Raw genomic sequence first — 23,787 nt, 5'->3', positions numbered from 1 at the left:
AACAAAGTCAGCGAGGCTGACCAGCCGGTCCTGTTAGTCGCCTCTTAGGACAAGCATAGTCGCCTCTTACGACAAGCATAGTCGCCTCTTACGACAAGCATAGTCGCCTTTTACGGCAAGCAATGTCACCTTTTACGACAAGCATAGTCGCTTTTTACGACAAGCATAGACCCCCAGTTATGAGCAGAGTGGAGTGTGAATCATCAAGTGCATTCTTTACTTTGCCCGGCTGTTTTACGGTTACCTACACATAAGCGAGTCTTAGCTTCATCCACGTCGTCGGGGCACAAACCACTGGGGGCAATTGTTCTTTTTTGTCACCATTTTAACGATGTTATTTTGTGATGTCAGGTGCTGTTTTGTGTTTATGCACTCTGGTTACTGACCAGTAAGCGTCATTTTGTTCCGTGTTATTTCTGAAATGGATCGTGTATGAAGTAGAAATAGATGAAATATTCTGTATTTGAGTCGATTCCGTTTTAACACAACGAGAGGGAATCACAACAGTCAAAAGAGAACTTTCAAGTCGACTAACTGATTTAGTTATCGGAGTCGTCTTAACAGCACGTGCAACGTCATCACGCGCACAACTTCAGTTATACAAATTACATATTTTTATTATCTCTGGTATCACATTGAATTGTTTTATTCATTAAAACTTATAGGAAACCATTTTTAACATTTTTATCTGAAAACATAACGAAACCACTGTTTTACTGAAAACAAAGTTCATGTGCCTCGCATTGATTGTAGGAATAATAATTAGTGTGCCCTTTTCTTGAAGACAATTTAATGTCCAAAGAATACAGTTCATTATTCTTATTTATTTTAAAATAATAATAACTTAGCACCTGGTTATGTTGCAAAAAGGTAACTGAGCTCCTACGCGTAAAAATGCTTATCTCAAACTAATAATTCACAGGTAAGCTGTTGGGGTTCATATTCCGCCACATAGCGTCACATAAGTGCATATAAATTAGGGCTGAGACGAGTCCAAATTTACTACCCGGATACCCACCCCTCTATTACCCGTCCCTACCCGGGTACCCGCTGTAGGTCTCAAGAGATATAGGTACAAAATGTCCTATTGGGAATAGTTTGACCGTAGCCCTGGACAAAATGTATTGAGATGCACGTATAAAACGATCTAGTCATGCATACACTGAAGCTGACTGACGTTTTTCTCTATTACAAAGTCTTGTAGTGTAACGATATAGTTCTAGATCATTTTTGTCATTAAACAATATATCACATGACTAACAATGCGTCCGGGTAGTCCTGTGGGTATCCTGGTCCTTCTCAGTACCCACCCGACCCGAGTACCCGCGTTACCATCCCATCCCTAATATAAATGTGAAAATCATTCTTGCAGCGCCAGTGTCTCAGAAAGTCAATAACTGTTTTTCACAGTCTGTGGAAATACATATAACCCACACGAATACATTTATGTTGTCTGTCTTACGTAGAAGTGAATATTATTATTTCACTCAGAGAACATCGGCATTGTTCGAATGACCGAGATAACAATCCCAAATAATTATTTGGCCAATGCGAGTTGACATTGTCTTTTCCTTTTGTTCAAGTATGCATGATACGGATCAATGTAACCGGCGGCATGTGTACAACGATAATCAAAACATTTATCTATTTACCTACAGGCTGTTTAATAAATACAATGCTACGTGTCCGTGCCTGTGGCTATATGTGCCTTGTCGCATCGTCTGCTAGACGATTTAGAGTTATCCGCCCTTGATAAACGACACACTAACATTCCTGCAAACCAAGTTGTCATGTCACTTTTGGAATAGTCTGTGAACGACACAGGATGAGGGTCGTACGGTTTAAAAGGTTTAAAATTAAGCACATAGCGTTTATTGCATTATTTTGTGTGAGTGCAGCGATTTTGTACATAAACTTCGACGGACAATGGCTGTCTTCGGAAAAGGTACCCAGCCATGTTCTGTTTATTCGAAAGAAGCGGTTTGATGCCTACCAAGCTAGCGAGTCACTTCGAACAGGACCCGGAGAGAAAGGATTACCGGTGCATTTAGAAGGAGAAGAAAAACTTTTAGGAGAAAAACTTATGCATAAAGAAGCGTTTAATATAGTTGCAAGTGAAAAAATATCCCTGGAGCGATCCGTGAAGGATGTTCGTGATCGAAGGTAAGATCGATAAACTGATAAACAGATTTATTGATTGCTATTGGTTCGAGATGTGTGGTTTGTGTATATGTACATATAACAACATTTGATTCCACGTCAGGCATTTGGCCGAATGACAACAATTTATTATTCAGTGGCCGCCCTTTCCTTCTACGCGTGTTCAGCTACTTGAAGGAGATCTAACAGTATCGCATTGTCTTAGTCAGGCAACGTGCTATTTATAGATGCACGAATGAGGTCAAAACACCACGCCCACTCTCTTGAATAAAAAAAAAATAATGTTTTTATCAGTTTGTATCTGTTTAATGTATGTGTTTGTATAGTGTGGGGATTTTTCATATTGATATATTGTGTTTATGTCACATTTAGTGAATCTGAACCGATTCTTATCACATGCAGAAGTCCTGATTAAAACATTGAATACATGTTTTTTTCTTTCCATATTACTCTCAATCCTCCCTATGTTATAAAACTATCATGAAAGTGTAAATGTATTAGACCGGCATCACTTTGTGCTATCTTCCTCCATCTAGCTGCAATGCCTGATATATCTGAATAATTAAATGCCACAGAATCCCTAGCCATTTATTTATTGACTAGTGCAGCAGGGTGTTAAGCTCAATACAACACTGGCTCTCCTTTGTTTGTTGTTTAACGCCACACTCAGCAATATTCCAGCTATATGATGGCGGCCTGTAAATAATCAAGTCTGGAAAAGACAATCCAGTGATTGACATCATGAGCATCGATCCACTGCCCTTCTGCTCACTCTGTGACATCACATGGCACACACACTGACAAACATATTGGTTTTACCTTGGACGACTCATGAATCATGTATTAACCAGGTGTACACTATGGCAATTCCGGGTTAGAATTGTTCCCAAGCAACGTTTTCTTGTCATAAGAGGCAACTAAATAGAATGTGTGTTCAGACTCGGTGACTTGGTTGATTGTGTGTCATCAAACCCTGATGGCGTGGTTTGTTGCTCATAATATCAACCCCTAGTTTGTCTGGTCCAGACTAGCCGAGAGCCGCGATGGGGTCTTACAGTCAAGATGTGACCCTGTGACACGTCTTGACTGTAGGACCCCATCACAGCTCTCTGCTAGGTTCAGACTTGATTATTTACAGGCTACCATTTTGAAGCTGGAATGTTGCTGAGTGTGGTGTTATACGAGAAAAAATGTATTGGTGTTGTCTTAAATGACATGAAAATAAGAAATCAAAAATACCTTTTATTTAAAGAAGTCAAAGCTATTACGGCTGGTCACTTGTAAGACCTGGTTCAAAATAATAATATTAATAATGTGCATACATGAATTTATAACGCACCAAATCCACACCCCAAAGGATACTCAAAGATTTGAAAGCGCTGCATTATTATCCCGGTCAATAGATCATAGTGCAGTCAATTTTCATTCTCAGCTCCCTGGGGAGTACACAACCCAAGCTGCCTGTGTCGCTTTGATATGGCTGGAATATTCTATCAGTCCTACATAATGGAGCCATCATAGTTTATTTTAATCAACACTTAATGATTTATGGTTTTACTTCCAGGTGTAAGGATATTGTCTACCCTAAAATCCTCCCAAGTGCAAGTGTTGTGATAATCTACCACAACGAGGCCTGGACGCCGTTACTGAGGACAGTGCACAGCGTGATAAACCGATCTCCGCCCGAATATCTGCACGAAGTTATCTTACTGGATGATTTCAGTGACCGACGTAAGTAACCATGGAAACCAATCAAATAGTCTGCATCTGTTGTCAGTATGTGATTATCATGCTTGAACATATTATTATATCAAATCATATCTCTCTTTTTGTGAAAAGCAGTTTTATTTTTTGCTCAATTTCATTTAAAGTGAGCCTATGGCTTGGTGCATTGTCTGTTGTTCGTAGTCCATCTCATCTGAAACAAGAGGATTATGAAGTTGAAACTTTAAACAGAGGATCCCAGTGATGCTGTCTGCTCCCATGACTCAGATTTAAAGCATAGAGGCAATGGCAGCCATGTTGATTAATGATTGTCCATTACTCTTCCATTTCTCTTCCATTTCTCATTTATTTGTCATGACACTGGAAGCAGGAAGTATGTATTGCGTAGAGCAATTTGTCATTCGTTTATTTTGGTATTTTCACTTTTGACCCCGTTATGGCCTTTGACCTTGATCCAATCCTGGCCCCATTCTCACCCAGGTACTCAAGGTGTAATGGTAAGCAAGGATTATATCCTACCTAAATATTATCCCGGGGGAAGTTTTACACTGGTATGGGTTCAAATTCACTTGGGAGAATCATCCTGACACTAGAGAATGCCATAAAAGGCGACCTGCTTGTCGTAAGAGGCGACTAACGGGATCGAGTGGTCAGGTTCGCTGACTTGGTTGATGCATGTCATCGTATCCCAATTACGTGGATCGATGCTCATGATATCAATCACTGGATTGTCTGGTCCAGACTCGATTATTCACATACCGCCGTCATATAGCTGGAATATTGCTGAGTGCGGCGTTAAACATCAAACAAACAAATTTTTGAAGCGATGCCTGTGGAAGAATTATCTCCCTGATAGAAGGCACTTGATGGAGAACCTGCCATGTGACAGTGTGTGTGTAAACAGGATGAATAAACAGTTCCTTTATTACTCGGGACATATTGTCCTTTCATGAGCTGCAATGCATCACATGAACCACTATGAAAGGGATCTTAGTTGAGTCAAATACTCAGTCACAATCAAGAACTTAATGTCAGCTCACCAGACCATGAAAAGCAGCTTCAGGTTTTGTTTGAGGTTTTTCTTAAACATCCAAACAAACTCAGCCATGATAATTTCACTTAATTTTTTCTTGCGCCCCATCAATTTCAGTCTTGGCAGTTTGTCTATAAACTAGGGCTGGGACAGGTACTTGGGTACTCGGGTCAGGTGGGTATTGAGTAGGACCCAGTACCCCCAGAACTACCCAGACCCGTGGTTAGTCATTTGATATATTGATTAATGAAAAAAGTTTGTACCTATCTCTTGAGACTTACTGCGGGTACCTGCATGGGTAGGGTCGGGTAAAAGGGGAATGGGTACCCAATAAGGCTGGGACGGTTAACTCGGGTACTCGGGTCGAGTGGGTCCTGAGTAGGACCCGGGTACCCACAGGACTACCCATACCCGTGGCTAGTTACATAATATATTGTTTTATGACAAAAATTATCTACAATTCTATGGTTACACTATAAGTAACTAATGTTCTCATTTCTTTCTGACTATGCACCATTCCTTCTGACTTTTATGTGTTTGAATAAAGTTAAAACTTCATGCAGTAAACCAGATCGCTTTACACGTGTATCTAAATAAATTTTGCAAGGGCTCCAGTCAAACTTTTCCAAATCGGACAGTTTGTACCTATATCAAGATATCTACAGCGGGTACCCGGGTAGGGTTGGGCAGTAGGGTGATGGGTACCCAGGTAGTAAATTTGGACTCGTCCCAGGCCTAGTACCCAACTCGTCCCAGCCCTACTATAAACAATGCCAAACTTCTTGAAAATACTGTCTTTTATGTTCTCGTGCTCATTGGGGATTTATCTGGACCTGCTCAAAGGTCCCAAGTCTGCAGCTAATGTCAGTTCAAATACCTAAATTGGAATTAAACATTCATGGTATTATAGTTAAACCGTTTAACTTAAACGTATGTTACGGTGTTGTAAAAAGTGACTTAACACCACTAATATACTGGAAGAGGCTTTTCTGTTTCGTTTCACATTATGGCATTGAATGCAGTATTAAAATATGATTTTATTATATAAAAATGCTTCCACATTGAAGTAGATTAGAAATTTTAAAAAATTCCAGTTTTGAAGGAAGTCATGAATTTGCCAAGGTGCCATGGAATCCCAAGAATAATCCCTGCTCTTATTACAAGAAAGATCCAAATCTCCGTACTAGGCTCCTGAGACCATTCACTCTTATCAGAACCGTGAAGATCTGGGGTAGAATAGGTCTTCAGCAACCCATGCTTGCCGTAAGAGGCGATTAACGGGTCGGTCAGTCAGGCTTGCTGACTTGGTTAATGCATGTCATTGTATCCCAATTGCCTGGATTGATGCTCATGATATCAATCACTGGATTGTCTGGTCTAGACTCAATTATTTACAGACCACCGTCACATGAACAGCAAACAAACAAACAAACAAACAATCAAAATCACTTTACTCATCAACATCACCCTGAAATTACGGTAGACTTTCTCCTATTTATCCAGGCAAGTGAACTAATGTTTGTTCGGCTGAAACTAGAAATATTTTTATGTTGGGTTGGCCACATAGCGAAGGTGATTGAAGGCTATGCCCTTGTCCGATCATACAGTTGGAACACAATACATCACTGTTTTGTCATCTATCAAAAAATACTTTTCAATTGTCCCAGATTAGCAGAATGGAGGTCATGTTGAAACCAATCTAGAACATTTCAGATGATGTTTTTGAAAAGTCTTAGCGAAAATAAAGTCTTGAGACTATGGATCAGTTGGTGAGGTTCTATAACTTGATTGCATGTCATCATACCCCGATGCCATATAACAAGTACATCTACAATTATATTTTAGGTAGTTTTTTTATCAACAGAAAAAAACAGCATTTATTCTAAGCCAAATCATCATTAACGTTTTTTCCCATTTTTAAATGACTACATAATTACATGGTATAATGGATATTTACTTGTATCATCTGTATGGTTATGAGGGCACCTGTTACTGACGATGAGCTTATATTGTAGTTATATTGAGTGTCGAGTCAAGGAGAGCCAGATCAATGTCAAGAGGTCAATCAGCTGCAGCTGTGACCGACTGCTGTTGCCCATTGATCTGTTCAGTAATCTGGTGCTTATGGGAGTGTAATGCAGGGATTTGAAACTTCTGATTGACAGCCTGTGTGTGCAATTAACAAAACAACCAATCTAGAAAAAAACAGTTCCTTCTGTTTCAAGATGTTTGCTCAGCTGTATCATTCCCAAATGTCCTGTGTCAGCTATATTAGACCCATTTCAGCTATATTAGACCCATTATCAGATATATCAGACCCATCTATTCTATATCAGCTACATCAGACCCATCTGTGCTATAACAGATCCATTATCAGCTATATCAGACCCATCTATTCTATATCAGCTACTTCAGACCCATCTGTGCTATATCAGCTATATCAGATCCATTATCAGCTATATCAGACCCATCTATTCTATATCAGCCACATCAGACCCATCTGTGCTATATCAGCTATATCAGATCCATCTGTGCTATATCAGCTATATCAGATCCATTATCAGCTATATCATGTATATCAGACCCATCTATTCTATATCAGCTACATCAGACCCATCTGTGCTATATCAGCTATATCAGATCAGTTATCAGCTATATCATGTATATCAGACCCATCTATTCTATATCAGCTACATCAGACCCATCTGTGCTATATCAGCTATATCAGATCCATTATCAGCTATATCAGATCCATCTATGATATGTCATCTATATCAGACCCATTTAAGCTGTATCGGCTATATCAGACCCGTCTATGCTATATCAGCCATGACCCATGAAGATCCCGGGTAGAAGCCCATCTATGCTATATCAGCTATATCAGACCATCTGTGCTGTAACGGCTATATATCAGACCCATCTATGCTATATCAGCTATATCAGACCATCTGTGCTGTAACAGCTATATATCAGACCCATCTATGTTACATCAGCTATATCAGACCATCTGTGCTGTAACAGCTATATATCAGACCCATCTATGTTACATCAGCTATATCAGACCATCTATGCTGTAACAGCTATATCAGCCCATCTATGCTATATCAGCCATATCAGACCATCTATGCTGTAACAGCTATATATCAGACCCATCTTTGCTATATCAGCTATATCAGACCATCTGTGCTGTAACAGCTATATATCAGACCCATCTATGCTATATCAGCTATATCAGACCATCTGTGCTGTAACAGCTATATATCAGACCCATCTATGCTATATCAGCTATATCAGACCATCTGTGCTGTAACAGCTATATATCAGACCCATCTATGCTATATCAGCTATATCAGACCATCTGTGCTGTAACAGCTATATATCAGACCCATCTATGCTATATCAGCTATATCAGACCATCTGTGCTGTAACAGCTATATATCAGACCCATCTATGCTATATCAGCTATATCAGACCATCTGTGCTGTAACAGCTATATATCAGACCCATCTATGCTATAACAGCTATATCAGACCATCTGTGCTGTAACAGCTATATATCAGACCCATCTATGCTATATCAGCTATATCAGACCATCTGTGCTGTAACAGCTATATATCAGACCCATCTATGCTATATCAGCTATATCAGACCATCTGTGCTGTAACAGCTATATATCAGACCCCATCTATGCTATATCAGCTATATCAGACCATCTGTGCTGTAACAGCTATATATCAGACCCATCTATGCTATATCAGCTATATCAGACCATCTGTGCTGTAACAGCTATATATCAGACCCATCTATGCTATAACAGCTATATATTACACCGACCCTCGTGTTGCTGTTGCAGCTGAGTTGGGGGACAAGTTGAAGACCTACGTGGAGAAGACCTGGCCTGATGGTGTTGTGAAGATGGTGAGGACCCAGCAGAGGAGTGGCTTGATACGAGCCCGTATTGAAGGTGCCAAGGCTGCCAGGGGTGACGTCATCGTGTTCCTGGATTCTCACTGTGAGGCGGGAACACAGTGGTGAGTGGACATTTTACAGTTTCAGCCCTTACGCTTATGTCATTGTGATTTCAGTAGTCTAAGTATTGTTTGAAGTGTAGCAGGGCGTGGAGTCATCCCACAGATGACATCCTTACCTTGTCAGCTTGCTGACGGGGTTAACCTCTTTGGTCATGTGGACAAGGCATCTGACCTCTGATCAGAAGGTCTGTGGTTCGAATCCCATCACGGAATTCGGAAATTTAATGGCCGCTACAGAAGCAAAACAAACAAACAAACAAATATCACAATGTCTTGCTGACAATTATACCTTTGTGTTAGCAATTACTTGATTAAGCATTATTTCTCTGTGTACTTTAAGCACTATACAGAGCTCCAGATAACTTTAAAAAAAATTGAGATTTTACTCTAAGGTTTCTATTTTAATTGGGTTATTACATTTTCATCAGGTAACCTATATTTTTTTTACTCATCTATTCATCACTCCATTGGGTTTTTCCCAAAATAAGTGAACATTTTAAGATTTTAAATAAATGAAATAATGTTTTAGATGTATATAACTGTTCTAAATAAATGACTGGGAAAGTAAATTAGCTTGTAATTGTGTTTCGAAAATTAGCTCCTTTGTACGCATGCTGAAAAAGTCTCAATGGGGATTTATGCGAGCTGTTTTTATACATTTGAGTTTTTCATTTAAGGCATGCATTTCTGTACAGAAGTTAATTGAAAGTAATTGGGTTTTGAATATTTTTGGGGGTATTTTCCGCAAATACGCTGCTTATCTGTTGCTCTGACTATGTAACAGTGTATCTGTTTAGATCACATAAGTTGGATATTAATTAGAATTCCACGTGTGCTTTTAGAAGTAGTGGTCTCAATGAAAACAGGATTGACTTATAAAATCAACTTAATTTATCCTTTAAAGGTGACGTTTTGGTTCAGGTTTTAGTTGTACTATCAAGCAGTGTCATACTGGAAGAATAACACAACTTCCATTTATTAATAACAGATATTTTTGGCAAAGTCCCTTGAGTTGCCACTTTACACGAGTCATATTGATATTAGACGCAAGTCATATCAATATTAGACAATTGCAAATTTTTGTTTGCTGCTTGCCAGAATAGAAGATGTGATATTATCATTTTCTGTTGTGAAGGTTGGAACCGATCCTTGCTCGTATACAAGAGAACCGGAAGACAGTGTTGTGCCCAATCATTGACGCCATCAACGACAACACGTTGGAGTATTCTGGTAATGGAGGCTACAATGTGGGCGGGTTTTCCTGGAGCATGCACTTCACCTGGAGAGACATCCCGGAGAGGGAGAAAGTTCACCGGAAATACACGGACCCTATCAGGTACATATTGTTCATATTTCCACCTCCATCCCCAGGGCATGCCGAAAACTTAGGATTGTGGGCTCAAATCCCAGTTCGGCCTAATCATGTTTCTAGGTTTGTCAGCACCATACCCCTCTCACCAAAGTGGTAAACGTCCAAGACTTGCATCACTTCAGGCTTTCCTCCCACATTAACCTGACATGCTGTGATGTATACTGGAATACTGTTCAAAGCAGCGTAAAACCAATCTCACTCACTACTTTCAACTTGTTACTGTAATAGGCTTAGCTGATTCTCAGGGCAGTGGGGCGGTTGAGACTGGATTTTAGTCAAAATTGTGCACTTTGGGTTAAAAACACCAAACTTGGCACACTTATACATTGAACTATTCCAAACATTTCTGGATATGAATCCACCTCAGCAGCACCACCTGGTGGTGGAAAATCCAAGATTGCCACCAAAATGGTTAAAATCTTTTTGATGTCAATTTATATTTAATATATCATAATTATTTTGTCAATTTTAGTCATTTATGTAGGGTGGATCTAGTCATGATTGAGAGCTTATTGGCATGGAGGCCTTAATAGGAGAGCAGTGTATTAATCTCTATGTTCCTGATGACCATTTCCTGTTGCCCCCTGTCCTTGAACCTCAGGCTGGTTCTTCAGCAACCCATGCTTGCCGTGAAAGGCGACTATGCTTGTCGTAAAAGGCGACTATGCTTGTCGTAAAAGGTGATTAACGGCATTGGGTGGTCAGACTCACTGACTTGGTTGATGCATGTCATCGTATCCCAATTGCGTGGATGTATTCTCATGATATCAATCACTGGATGGTCTGGTTCAGACTTGATTATTGACAGACCCCCAACATACAGCTGGAATATTCCTGAGTGTGGTGTTAAACAACAAACACCAAAATGTTTGGTAGACTAGTAATCATAATAGTCTCATATCCTGTGCAGAAGGACATTTCAAACTCATATCATTATTTGTAACATGTGTCTGATTACGCAGCTCTCCAACAATGGCCGGAGGCTTGCTGGCGCTTGACAGAAAGTTCTTCTGGGAGATCGGAGCCTATGATGACGGAATGGATGTGTGGGGAGGGGAGAACCTCGAGATCTCCTTCAGAGTAAGTACAAATACGTCTGTTCATCATGTTGGAGGAAATATTTTTAAAAAGGTTGAAATTGGAATTTTTATATATTTTCTTCCCAACCAAAAATCTTTTTTCTTAGGCCAAGAATCTGTAAACCTGAATTAATTTAGGTCGTGGTGTTTTGTTTATAAGAGACAAGTCACTCTCTTTTTTCATTAGATACTTTGATACTTAAAAAGAAAAGAAATCTACAAGATGCCTAACTGTTGCCATACAAATGTGTAATCCACTGTGACATGTTGTGCTTCAGACGTGGATGTGTGGCGGCCGGCTGGAGTTTCTGCCTTGTTCCCGTGTCGGACATATCTTCCGCTCCAGGCACCCCTATACGTTCCCAGGTAACAAAGTGATCTGTGTGAATGCTGTAGTGTTCTGTGGGATTGTGACACTTGTGTGTGAGAACAGGTGTGAGATGGAACATTGAAAGTTATTACCTACATACCTATGACCCACTATATCCGTGTTTCACCAAAGTGGTTAACCTGGGGCACAGGTGCCCCTATTGTCTAAGGCCACAATTCGCAGTGCAGAGTTGGGTACTTTTGGCACGTCAGAAACCCCCGATTATGTTTGACGGTTTCTCAGCACTATACCCGTGCTCGTGGGTTTCACCAAAGTGTTAAACATCTTAGACCTGCATCACTTTAGGCTTTCTCCTACATTAAGCTGACACACAGTGATATAACTGGAATACTGTTAAAAACGGCTTTAATCCCAACTTACTCACTCTCACAGAAAATGTATGTACATGTATCATACAAGTGCCTTTTTGAGGAGTGCATTATGTAATATACATTTAACCCACAAATATATTTCTTAAATGAATACTCAGAGCTCCAGATAAGCTGTGTATCTGCGTAAAATACGCATCAGAAATGCAGAAATGTCAGAAATGTATCAAATACGCAACGAACATTACAGATACGCTACAAAAATAAAACTTGTGTGTATCATCAAAATATTGTGAAGTAACCCTCCGTATTCGATTCGCAAATCAGCAACTTATTTTGAAATTATAATTCCGTCAACCTTGCCAAACTCCATGATGACAGTTACATCATGATCATTTGCCATCACACTTTCTTGTGGAAGTATCATGGTATTTTTGAGTCCTACAAAGTTCTCGAACCCACACGACACCAGTTTGCAGGGACTAGATGAATAGTGTTTTTAAATATTTAACTTAAATACCCACATGTGTAAAAACAAGTGGGTAACAGAAATTTGAATACCAAGATAGAACTACTGATACCCAATGATTTTAAAATGCATGAGTAAAATACCCACAACACCAAAAGCTTATCTGGAGCTCTGATACTTACAGGTAAGATTGAAAACAGATTCAGATCAGGGGCTTCCCATAAGTGTTATAACAAGAATGTAGATAATGTTGGCCTTGCTTTGATAAATCTAATTTAGTTGATTCTGTTCAGGTAATAAGGACACACATGGTATAAACTCGGTGAGGGTGGCTGAGGTCTGGATGGACGATTATAAAAGACTGTTCTATATGCACAGACATGACTTGAAGGTATGTATCACGTTAAAGTGTTCTTGTTGTGCTGTAATATTGCGTCAATCGGTTACTTTGGCTGCTTGTCGGAAACTAAAGTCAGCCGATAATCAGGCTTTGATCTTTATGCTTGCCTGTTAGCCTGAGGTGACAGAAATATAAAAGGCTAATAAAACACAAAATGAACTAGTCTGTTGGACTACTGCTTTTTAAAACTAAACTGAACTCCTGTCGGTCATATAATATATGCAGAATATAATATAACTATGAAAATCTCAATGAAGAGTCAGTCTAACATGGCACTGTGTATATTGTTGTAGGGTAAAGACTTTGGGGACATATTGTTGGTCTCCGGGACAAGCGTTATGTTCTCCTGTCTAACATGTCATTCTGTATACCGTTGTAGGGTAAAGACTTTGGGGACATATCTGCTCGAGTTGGTCTCCGGGACAAGCGTTATGTTCTCCTGTCTAACATGTCACTGTGTATACCATTGTAGGGTAAAGACTTCGGGGACATATCTGCTCGAGTTGGTCTCCGGAACAAGTGTTACGTTCGCCTGTCTAACATGTCACTGTGTATATTGTTGTAGGGCAAGGACTTCGGGGACATATCTGCTCGAGTTGGTCTCCGGGACAAGCTTCAGTGCAAGAGCTTCAAGTGGTATCTGGACAACGTGTACCCCGAGAAGTTTGTCCTGGATGAGGGTGTCAAGGCCTGGGGCATGGTGAGTTGGAGGTCACGCACATGTGCTTCATTATACAGCACAGTCTATTTCATTGTCTGAGGGAATCTTTACTTGGTCGAGAAAGATGTATGTATTTGTGAACATGTTATGTGAAAGTGGGATTCTGGTTCAATGTTAAGATGACTCAAACTTTGGTACAGAATATAAGGATGTATGTATTTGTGAACAATTTGAGCATATGTTGTTTTTGTTTTTGTTTTTTTTGGATCGACTGACATAATTGCTTGAAACATGCTTAAGCACAACTGATAAGAGAACTGTGAAGAAAAGATGAAGTGTTTAGGACTCCCTGTAAGCAGACTCATAGGACCTCGGGGTGGAAGGGTTCATGTGGGGGCTCAGTGTTTGGTACCATGGAATATATGTGGACATTATACTGGCTGCTGGGGTCTTTGAAAGAGTTCTTTTGAAGAGGCGTTAAGTAAAATCAAACACTCACTTAACATAAACCCTATCCTAGACAGAGAGGGATATATGACTGTGAAAGTGGTATGTGAGGTTGGGATCCTGGTGGAACTTTGAGGTCCACCAACTTGTGATGGCGAGGTGTATGTGTGAACATGTGACGTAATTAGGTTGGGATCCTGGTGGAACTTTGAGGTCCACCAACTTGTGATGGCGAGGTGTATGTGTGAACATGTGACGTAATTAGGTTGGGATCCTAGTGGAACTTTGAAATGCGCCAACTTATGATGGTGAGGTGTATTTGTGAACATGTGACGTAATTAGGTTGGGATCCTGTTGGAACTGTGAGGTCCGCCAACTTGTGATGGCGAGGTGTATTTGTGAACATGTGACGTAATTAGGTTGGATCCTGGTGGAACTTTGAGATTCTCCAACTTGTGATGGTGAGGTATATGTGTGAACATGGGACGTAATTAGGTTGGCATCTTAGTGGAACTTTAAGGTTCGCCAACTTGTGATGGCGAGGTGTATATGTGAACATGTGACATAATTAGGTTGGGATCCTGGTGGAACTTTAAGGTCCTCCAACTTGTGATGGTGAGGTGTATTTGTGAACATGTGACATAATTAGGTTGGGATCCTAGTGGAACTTTGAGATCCTCCAACTTGTGATGGTGAGGTGTATGTGTGAACATGTGACGTAATTAGGTTGGGATCCTGGTGGATATTTGAGATCCTCCAACTTGTGATGGTGAGGTGTATGTTTGAACATGTGACGTAATTAGGTTGGGATCCTGGTGGAACTTTGAGATTCACCAACTTGTGATGGTGAGGTGTATGTGTGAACATGAGACGTAATTAGGTTGGGATCCTAGTGGAACTTTGAGAAGCGCCAACTTGTGATGGCGAGGTGTTTGTGTGAACATGTGACGTAATTAGGTTGGGATCCTGGTGGAACTTTGAGATCCGCCAACTTGTGATGGCGAGGTGTAGTGTGAACATGCGTAAGGCTGGGATCCTGGTGGAACTTTTAAGATTTAGAGGGTTATTTTTGCAGGGCTATTATTTCCTTTGATTGATATTTGCAGGTGAAGGGTGTGGGCAGTTCACTCTGCCTGGACACTCTGGGCCGAGAGGACAAGGTGGAATACGACCTGGGAGTGTTCCTGTGTCAGTCCGGCGCCAGCGCAAACGAGGTCAGTGATCAAGGCTGCATGTTTTAACATGTTTATTTCTTCTAATTGTAGCAGGGTGTGGAGTCCCACAGATGACATCCTTACCTTGTCATCACGGGACTCGGAACTTTTATGGCTGCTCCATTGGCGCGAAACGAGGGGCTGAGCAAGTTCATATCAAATTTGAGCAAAATAAGCCTCAGTACCCTACTATGTGGCCCGGGACATGCCTTCTGTTGACGGGGGAGCATGTAGCAGGGCGTGGAGTCATCCCACAGATGACATCCTTGTCAGCTTTCTGACGAGGTTAACCTCTTTGGTGATATTGACAAGGCGTCCAACCTCGGATCAGAAGGTCTGAGGTTTGAATCCCAATATGGCCGCTACATAATGTTTGCTGATGGTGAACTTATGGTGCAATGGTATTGACTATCTGTAGTCATCCATCTGTTGTAAACTGATCCTGCATAGTCCACTGAAACCACAAGGTCTATGTAGGTGAGAACTTGCATTGAGTGAGTGAGTTGGGTTAAACTCCGCTTTTAACAGTTTTCCAGTTATATTGCGGCGTGTCAGCTTAATGTGGGAGGAAAGCCCGATGAAACCCACGAGCACGGGTATGGTGCTGACAAACCTAGAAACATAATCGGGGTGAACCAGGATTCGAACCCACAATCATTGGTTTCTGGCGTGTCCAGGGGACGCAACTCTGCACAGCGAATCGCAGCGCCTTAGACAACTAGGCCACCCATGGCCCCCTGAGAACAAAGACTATTATTTCTTTTAGCTTTATGAATTCTATTTAATGATTAGGAGCAATGCATTGGGGACTTCAGAGTGAGTGAGTGAGTTGGATTTTACGCCACTTTTAGCAATATTCCAGCAATATCACAGCAGGGAACACCAGAAATGGGCTTCACACATTGTACCCATGTGGGAATTGAACCCGGGCCTTCAGTGTGACGAGCGAACGCTTTAACCACGAGACTACCCCACCGCTCCTGGGGACTTCAGAAATAAGTTGTTATGTTCTGTAGATTTCCAACTATTTCTCTGTTTTCAGCTGTTTTCCATGAGTCAGACGAATGAGCTGCGGAGGGAGGAGGTTTGCCTCGACTCCCAGGGGGATGACGGTAGCGTCGCCAAGATGATGCTGTGTTTTAAAAAGACTCCAGGGATGAAGTGGAAATATGACATGGTAGGTTTTCGGTGTTAAGACCAATCTCACAAATTCAACTTTCAAACATTCTGAGTAATGTTGCTGGATCTGCCAATTATGAACAGTTTGTACTGTCTGGGGACATCTCATGTTTAACAAAGCATCATAAGCATGGAGTCCATCAGCAATAAGGAGGAGCTTCTAGGATTTTCTAGTGATTTAACAACCAATAATCTTTCCTTGTACATTTGGCTTACACTCAGTAATATAGACATAGACATAGAGCCCCCCAGCAACACACCCACCCACCCATACACCGAACCTAGCGCCTGACCATACACTCACCCACCCACCCACCCACCCATCCACCAAAGGAAACCCCCACTCATTCACCACTTGTTGCACCCACCCATCTAACAATACACTGACCATACACCCAGCCATACACCCACCCATACATCCAATGATACACCCACCCATAACCCCACCCAGACCCCCACCCATACACCCACCCATAGACCCACCCATACATCCAATGATACACCCACCCATAACCCCACCCATAACCCCACACAGACCCCCACCCATACACCCACTTATTGACCCACCCATACATCCAATGATACACCCACCCATAACCCCACCCATAACCCCACACAGACCCCCACCCATACACCCACCCATACATCCAATGATACACCCACCCATAACCCCACCCATAACCCCACACAGACCCCCACCCATACACCCACCCATAGACCCACCCATACATCCAATGATACACCCACCCATAACCCCACCCATAACCCCACACAAACCCCCACCCATACACCCACCCGTAGACCCACCCATACATCCAATGATACACCCACCCATAACCCCACCCATAACCCCACACAGACCCCCACCCATACACCCACCCATACATCCAATGATACACCCACCCATAACCCCACCCATAACCCCACACAAACCCCCACCCATACACCCACCCGTAGACCCACCCATACATCCACCCATACATCCTATGATATACCCACCCATAACCCCACACAAACCCCCACCCATACACCCACCCATAGACCCACCCATACATCCACCCATACATCCTATGATATACCCACCCATAACCCCACACAAACCCCCACCCATACACCCACCCATACACCCACCCATACATCCAATGATACACCCACCCATACCCCCACCCATACCTCCATCCATACACCCACACATACCCCCACCCATATCCCCACCCATACCCCCACACATACACCCACCCATACCCCAACCCATACCCCATACACCCACCCATACACCCACCCATACCCCCACACATACACCCACCCATACACCCACCCCCATACACCCACCCATACACCCACCCCCATACACCCACCCCCATACACCCACCCATACACCCACCCCCATACACCCACCCATACACCCACCCCCATACACCCACCCATACCCCAACCCATACCCCATACACCCACACATACACCCACCCATACACCCACCCCCATACATCCACCCATACACCCACCCATGCACCCACACATACACCCACCCATACACCCACCCCCATACACCCACCCATACACCCACCCATACACCCACCCATACACCCACACATACACCCACCCATACACCCACCCATGCATCCTATGATCCACAGACCCAACTTAACGTCTTCCCATGCAATAAACCATCCTCCCAAACACCCAAAGAAACACCCACCCATCTTATGATACACCCAGCCAAACACCCATCCATGCACTCCCATCCATCCATGGAAACCCATGTACTTACTCAATGATTGTTGCTTATAATGGGATATCTTGCAAGATACTATCCTGTGCATTATTCTAAACATTTAAATTGTTCCCAATCTCATTAAAATCAGATAAACATTTGAAATGGAAGAGACTTTCCATAGCCCGTGGGAAGTACTGCCATACAATCTCGGGAATCTATAAACATTGCATAATTTTCTTTTGTTCGGCTTACAAATTTTGAATCAAGAGTTTTTTCAAAATATTTTTCAAGGCGAAGTCCGAAGTGGAAGTCAGGCTTAAATAGATAATAGTCTTGGTTCTCAGGCACCACCAGCATCATCTTAAAGTCTGCAGCATGTTTTTCGTTTTATTTCCATTTTCAAAACAACCCAAAAATCCTTGAATATCCCATGTCTCGAACACGCAACTCATTGTATGTGTGTATTATGCACATAGTGGTTGTCCAACTGTATCCCAGTTTTTTACTCATTAAAGAATACATTTAGGTTGGGATTCCCTTTGCCAGGTTGATTGTATACAACTGTTTTTTTGGTTACGTATTGGAGAAAAGACGCTCACGAGGTTTTGGTAGACAGAGCATGCCCTGGGGAGAGGGAAAAACCAAGGGGGCGAAGCCCCCGCAGTTTTTCCCGACCCCCAGGGCATGCTCTGTCTACCAAAACCGAGGGAGTGTTTTTCCATGCTTATAAACCGAAAAAAGAAACTTAAAACAACATTTATCAACATTTTTATGTTTCGAACATACTTTCAATGAACCTTATATTATATAAAAAACCCAGGGACATTACAACGTCCCTGTTTATGAGATTTAACCCGACTGGAAAGTAAAACCTCACAATAGGTTTTTATGCCAAGAGAAAGAAGTCTCTTACTTAATAGCGATCCCAAAGAATAGGTTTATAAATACTAGTTTGAACACCCCACCCCACCAACCCAAATAAAAAACAAAAAAACAACACACCGCCCGCCCTCTCTCTATTTTCAGAAGCCATTGATTGAGAACCAATTCTTTTAAAAAAATAAGCCTAAACCTCAAGAAAGCTGCTTTCTGATTAGCTAATGATCTTATAAAAATTATTACCCATAAACCCTTGCTTCAAAGTTTTTCACCATATTTGTATGTTTGTATTCCAGGACCAAGGCACAATTATCCAGGACAAGTCTGGCAAGTGTTTAGACAGAGTTAACCTCAGTGCTGGCGGGACCGTCATCGTAAACCCATGTAATGGAGGAGACTCGCAGAAGTGGAAGTTTGAAGCTGTCAGCATTTGAGGGATTGTTATGAAAGGTTATTTATTGAGAACTCAGTTCCACTGAATATGTATGTAAAACATATGATGACTGCGTCCAGGTTACCAATACTAGGATAGTGCATTTGATGGAATAAGCGTGCTTGAGAGAGCCATGCTTTTGTTAGTGCTCACTGAAGCTGTTTAGATTGCTTGGAGTACAGTATGGACACGTGTTCGCATTATTACCCGTATCTCATTAAAATCTGAGTCCCATTTCATAAAGCAATCATAGCTCTACAAATGTCGTAAGTGTATATTAAAGTGTGGGAGTTACGATCACATAAGCGCTACGATAACCTTTTCGAATGAGAACGTTTTTTCACTCCTCAGAACGCCACATAGCTGAATTTCCAATCAGCCAATCAGCATTAAATGGCGTTGCCATGTTCATACACCTGGACCCACTGGCGATGTTTTAGTGCAGATACATGTTTCTTATACTTGCTTGATACAGATATAAGCATCTGAACCGAAATTTCACACTGAAACAATATCTGTCTCATTATAATCAGATCTTCGTGCTCGCTACCACTAAACAAAGATCTGAGGACATCCCATTATGGTTCACATTAGAATGACCTTTCATCCGACCAGTCAGACTCTCCCTTACCAGGTCAGGAAAGTGACATTCAGAAAGTGTTTCCTTATCATGCAACCTCGAAAAGGTTAACACAGGGTATTCCGAATGTGCTGTATGACTGATTCTGTCAAAATCACCGTCTTTCACTTCATTCAGTGGGATAAACATGGGTAGTCACTCCCATACATTATTGGCCATCTATTAGACATTCCAGAATTATGTCTCCCCCAGAATGGAGGGAGACATATTGTTTTTGGCACGGTTCCCGTCGGCGTCGGCGTCGGCGTCGGTGTCGACGTTCCCACCGTTTCCGGACCATAACTCAAAAAACGTTTAATATTTTTTCGCGAAACTTTGTATACACATTAACCCAGCACTGAAGTGGTGCCTTTTGCTATTTAGAGATTTTTGACATTTTTATTTTTTCTTGTTTCCATGGAGATAAGTTGAACATAGGCTCTGAATGGGGGTAAGCTTTGTTTCCGGACCATAACTCAGAAACCATTTAATATTTTTTCGCGAAACTTTGTATACACATTAACCCAGCACTGAAGTGGTGCCTTTTGCTATTTAGAGATTTTTGACATTTTTATTTTTTCTCGTTTCCATGGAGATAAGTTGAACATAGACTCTGAATGGGGGTAAGCTTGGTTTCCGGACCATAACTCGGAAACCGTTTAATATTTTTTCGCGAAACTTTGTATACACATTAACCCAGCACTGAAGTGGTGCCTTTTGCTATTTAGAGATTTTTGACATTTTTATTTTTTCTCGTTTCCATGGAGATAAGTTGAACATAGGCTCTGAATGGGGGTAAGCTTTGTTTCCTGACCATAACTCAGAAACCGTTTAATATTTTTTCGCGAAACTTTGTATACACATTAACCCAGCACTGAAGTGGTGCCCATTAGTTGTTTGAAATTTCTAGTTCTATTTTTGTCTCTGTTATTTAGTAATGGAGGGTGGGAATGAAGAGATGGGGTTTAACGTAAAGTAAACGAATGAATGGGGGTTAGGGGAGTAGGGGGAGACATATGTTTTTACGAGTAAAAACACTTTCTAGTTTTCTTTTGTTCAGTTTTCAAAATTTGAATCGGTATTTTTCAAAGCTTATACTGGAATGGATGTCACCAGTTTGAAACTTGTGCTGTAAGGCTCGAGAAAGCTGCATTCTGATTGGCTAATACACTGGCTAATGTCTGCTTCTTGTCATTTCATTGATCGGTCAATGTTCAATGGTCAGGTTGTAGAGCATCCACCGGGAGTGTGGGAGGTTGGGAGTTTCATCCCCATCCTCCTCGTACCAAAAGACGTTAAAACTCAGTGCTTGTAACCCTGCCCGGCGCTCGGCATTAAAGCAAGGACTGGTCGGCTCAGAGTCTGAGTATACTGTGTCTGTGTGGGGTATTCATGTTAACCTGCAGCATGGTATCTCAGTGAGCTAGCATTAGAAAAAATCGGCATTAGTCCGGACTAGTACAAGCAGACATATTCACACACATGCAAGTGCAATAGCAAGCACTAAGATCTGATGTAAATGACATTGAAACAATAGAGAATATGAAATCCATGTCTCCTTGCAATCCCAGCACAATGTAAACATGTTTATTCCATCATACCATATGCACTCTAATAAAGCTATGGCACAAATCCAGGTCTTTCTCAATCACTGATGAGTGATTGCCAGACTGGTTTATTGTAGAGCTTTGCTATAACCGTTTGGTAAAGTGATTAGATCCTTGTTTTAGTTTATGGTTGTGTTTTGATGAGGTCTCATACAGAATATATAATTCGCGGGCAGCACATGAATCACTGGTTAGTGAGAAATGCCAGTGTTTACACAGGAGCTGTAGCTTCTGAGGTTGGGGGATGTGAAGAGTTGTCTAAGTACACGATAGTAGGGAGACCTTGTACAGAAGGACAAGCAGATGTGGGGAAAGAGTGAACTCAAGTGAATAACATCACACTTACCCATTAGGCTGCCACACCTTAAATACTTTAAGAAGACCATCAAGACATACATATTCAAAAGATCCTGTGAAGATTCCAGGTTAGAATGGAACCCATGCTTGTCATAAAACGCACAAACGGGATCGGGGGGACAGTCTTCGTTGATGCATTTCATTGTATTCCATTTGCGTTGATCGATGCTCATGAAGTCAATCACTGGATTGCCTGGTTTACTGACTTCCGTCGTATAGCTCTAAAATAGCTGAGTGCGGCTTTAAACAACAATGAAACCAAACTTATTCAAGAAGCACTGTGACAAATAATCTCCTAGACCTCTAGTCAAAGCTCATCAGTGCTTTTTGAATTTATCAGTATCAATTTCTGCTTGGAGTGGGCGCTAGTGAGGGTTATGGGGCCTCAGATATTCCAATATGTACTCTCTCACACATGTTTCATTTATTTATTTATTTTTGTTATTGAGGTCATGATCTGCTGAAAAAACTGCTGATTATGGGCTTTTCCGGAAGTCTGTCATGTTGGATTGTGTTTCCTGTTTGGTTCAGGATCCGCTAACCAAGGCAACTCCTGCAATGGAACTAGGTTCTAGACTGTACTGACAGGATAGGGGTGAGGCATTGAAGCCATTAGTTCCTGAAGTAACAGTATACTGTAGCAAGATCTCAAATGGGGATTTATCAGGGGATTTATTATGTTGTAAAGACTATGGCATTGTGATGAACATGTAGTTTATGCTTGTGTTGCCGAGAGAGAGTACCTGCATGATTGGTGAGGACAGAGGACAGCTGATACATTGTCACAGATTAGTCCAACATATCTTTCCGAGGCAAGCTTGTCCACTAGCCTAGTTTCTACCCTTGACACATCAAGGCCACTTTCCTTGGTTCGACCCTGGAGCCACCCCGCGTAGATCACGAGTGGTGCCACTTGTAATATAAATGTGATATCCAATCAGATCACTGTTCTTATCTTGTATAGCTTCACAAAAGATGGCGACTACCAAGTCGATCAGACAACAAAAACTTTCGCGATTTCATCCATGACAGAAAACATAGACAATCGTTGGAGGGTTTTAAAAATATAAAAAACAACATATTCCAGCTTTAAATCACTTTCATACGAAGGTGCACCAGTCGTGAATGTTGATTTTGTGAAACGTTCTCTGATTGGACTATCAAAATGCGTGATAGTCCAATCAGAATCAGCACAGGAAAGTGGGCTTGATGTGGCCAAAAAATAAGACTTTTATAAAAAGGCTAGTTGACACTCTTTCCTTGGGGAGCTGAGTCCAACATGGCTGCCTCATTGCTTGTAAGATACATATGTGTACAAAATATATGTAATAAAATATATTTTCTTATGAACATAAACCACAGAGACTGTCACTTTCATCTTTTTTGTTTCATCTCAAACCTGTATAATCCATATGGAACATTGTATGTTATGTACTGTGATATATGCTCATGTCTAGGGGGGGCACGGGTGGCCCAGTCGTCTAAGGCGCCGCGATTCGCTGTGCAGAGTTGCGTCCCTTGGGCACGCCAGAAATCTATGATTGTGGGTTCGAATCCCGGTTCGCCCCGATTATGTTTCTAGGTTTGTCAGCACCATACCCGTGCTCGTGGGTTTCACCGAAGTGGTAAACGTCTGTGACCTGCATCACTTCGGGCTTTCCTCCCACATTAAGCTGACACGCCGTGATATAACTGGAATACTGTTA

General features: G+C 41.6%; 1 protein-coding gene across 1 annotated transcript; it reads left to right on the top strand.

The window, feature by feature from the left end:
- Window positions 1-1,825: 1,825 nt before the first annotated feature.
- Window positions 1,826-19,780, top strand: LOC139464328 (probable N-acetylgalactosaminyltransferase 9). The gene is made up of 11 exons (XM_071245852.1): window positions 1,826-2,163; window positions 3,725-3,891; window positions 8,772-8,949; window positions 10,085-10,285; window positions 11,284-11,401; window positions 11,679-11,766; window positions 12,862-12,959; window positions 13,534-13,668; window positions 15,183-15,290; window positions 16,333-16,467; window positions 19,362-19,780. Exons 1-11 carry the CDS (start codon window positions 1,826-1,828, stop codon window positions 19,497-19,499), a joined length of 1,704 nt encoding a protein of 567 aa, XP_071101953.1. The 3' UTR covers window positions 19,500-19,780.
- The last annotated feature ends 4,007 nt before the right edge of the window (window positions 19,781-23,787 follow it).

This window comes from Haliotis cracherodii, unplaced genomic scaffold (assembly GCF_022045235.1).
Source record: "Haliotis cracherodii isolate W230 unplaced genomic scaffold, xgHalCrac1.p SCAF_17, whole genome shotgun sequence".
NCBI classification, from domain to species: domain Eukaryota; kingdom Metazoa; phylum Mollusca; class Gastropoda; order Lepetellida; family Haliotidae; genus Haliotis; species Haliotis cracherodii.
This window is presented reverse-complemented; position numbering and strand designations above follow the sequence as displayed.

Excerpts from the sequence above, each read along its gene's own strand:
- LOC139464328 (XM_071245852.1), top strand. The coding sequence starts at position 1,826 with ATGAGGGTCGTACGGTTTAAAAGGTTTAAAATTAAGCACATAGCGTTT. Across the intron at positions 12,960-13,533 it reads TGCACAGACATGACTTGAAG|GGCAAGGACTTCGGGGACAT; the intron begins GTATGTATCACG and ends ATATTGTTGTAG. Across the intron at positions 15,291-16,332 it reads CCGGCGCCAGCGCAAACGAG|CTGTTTTCCATGAGTCAGAC; the intron begins GTCAGTGATCAA and ends CTCTGTTTTCAG.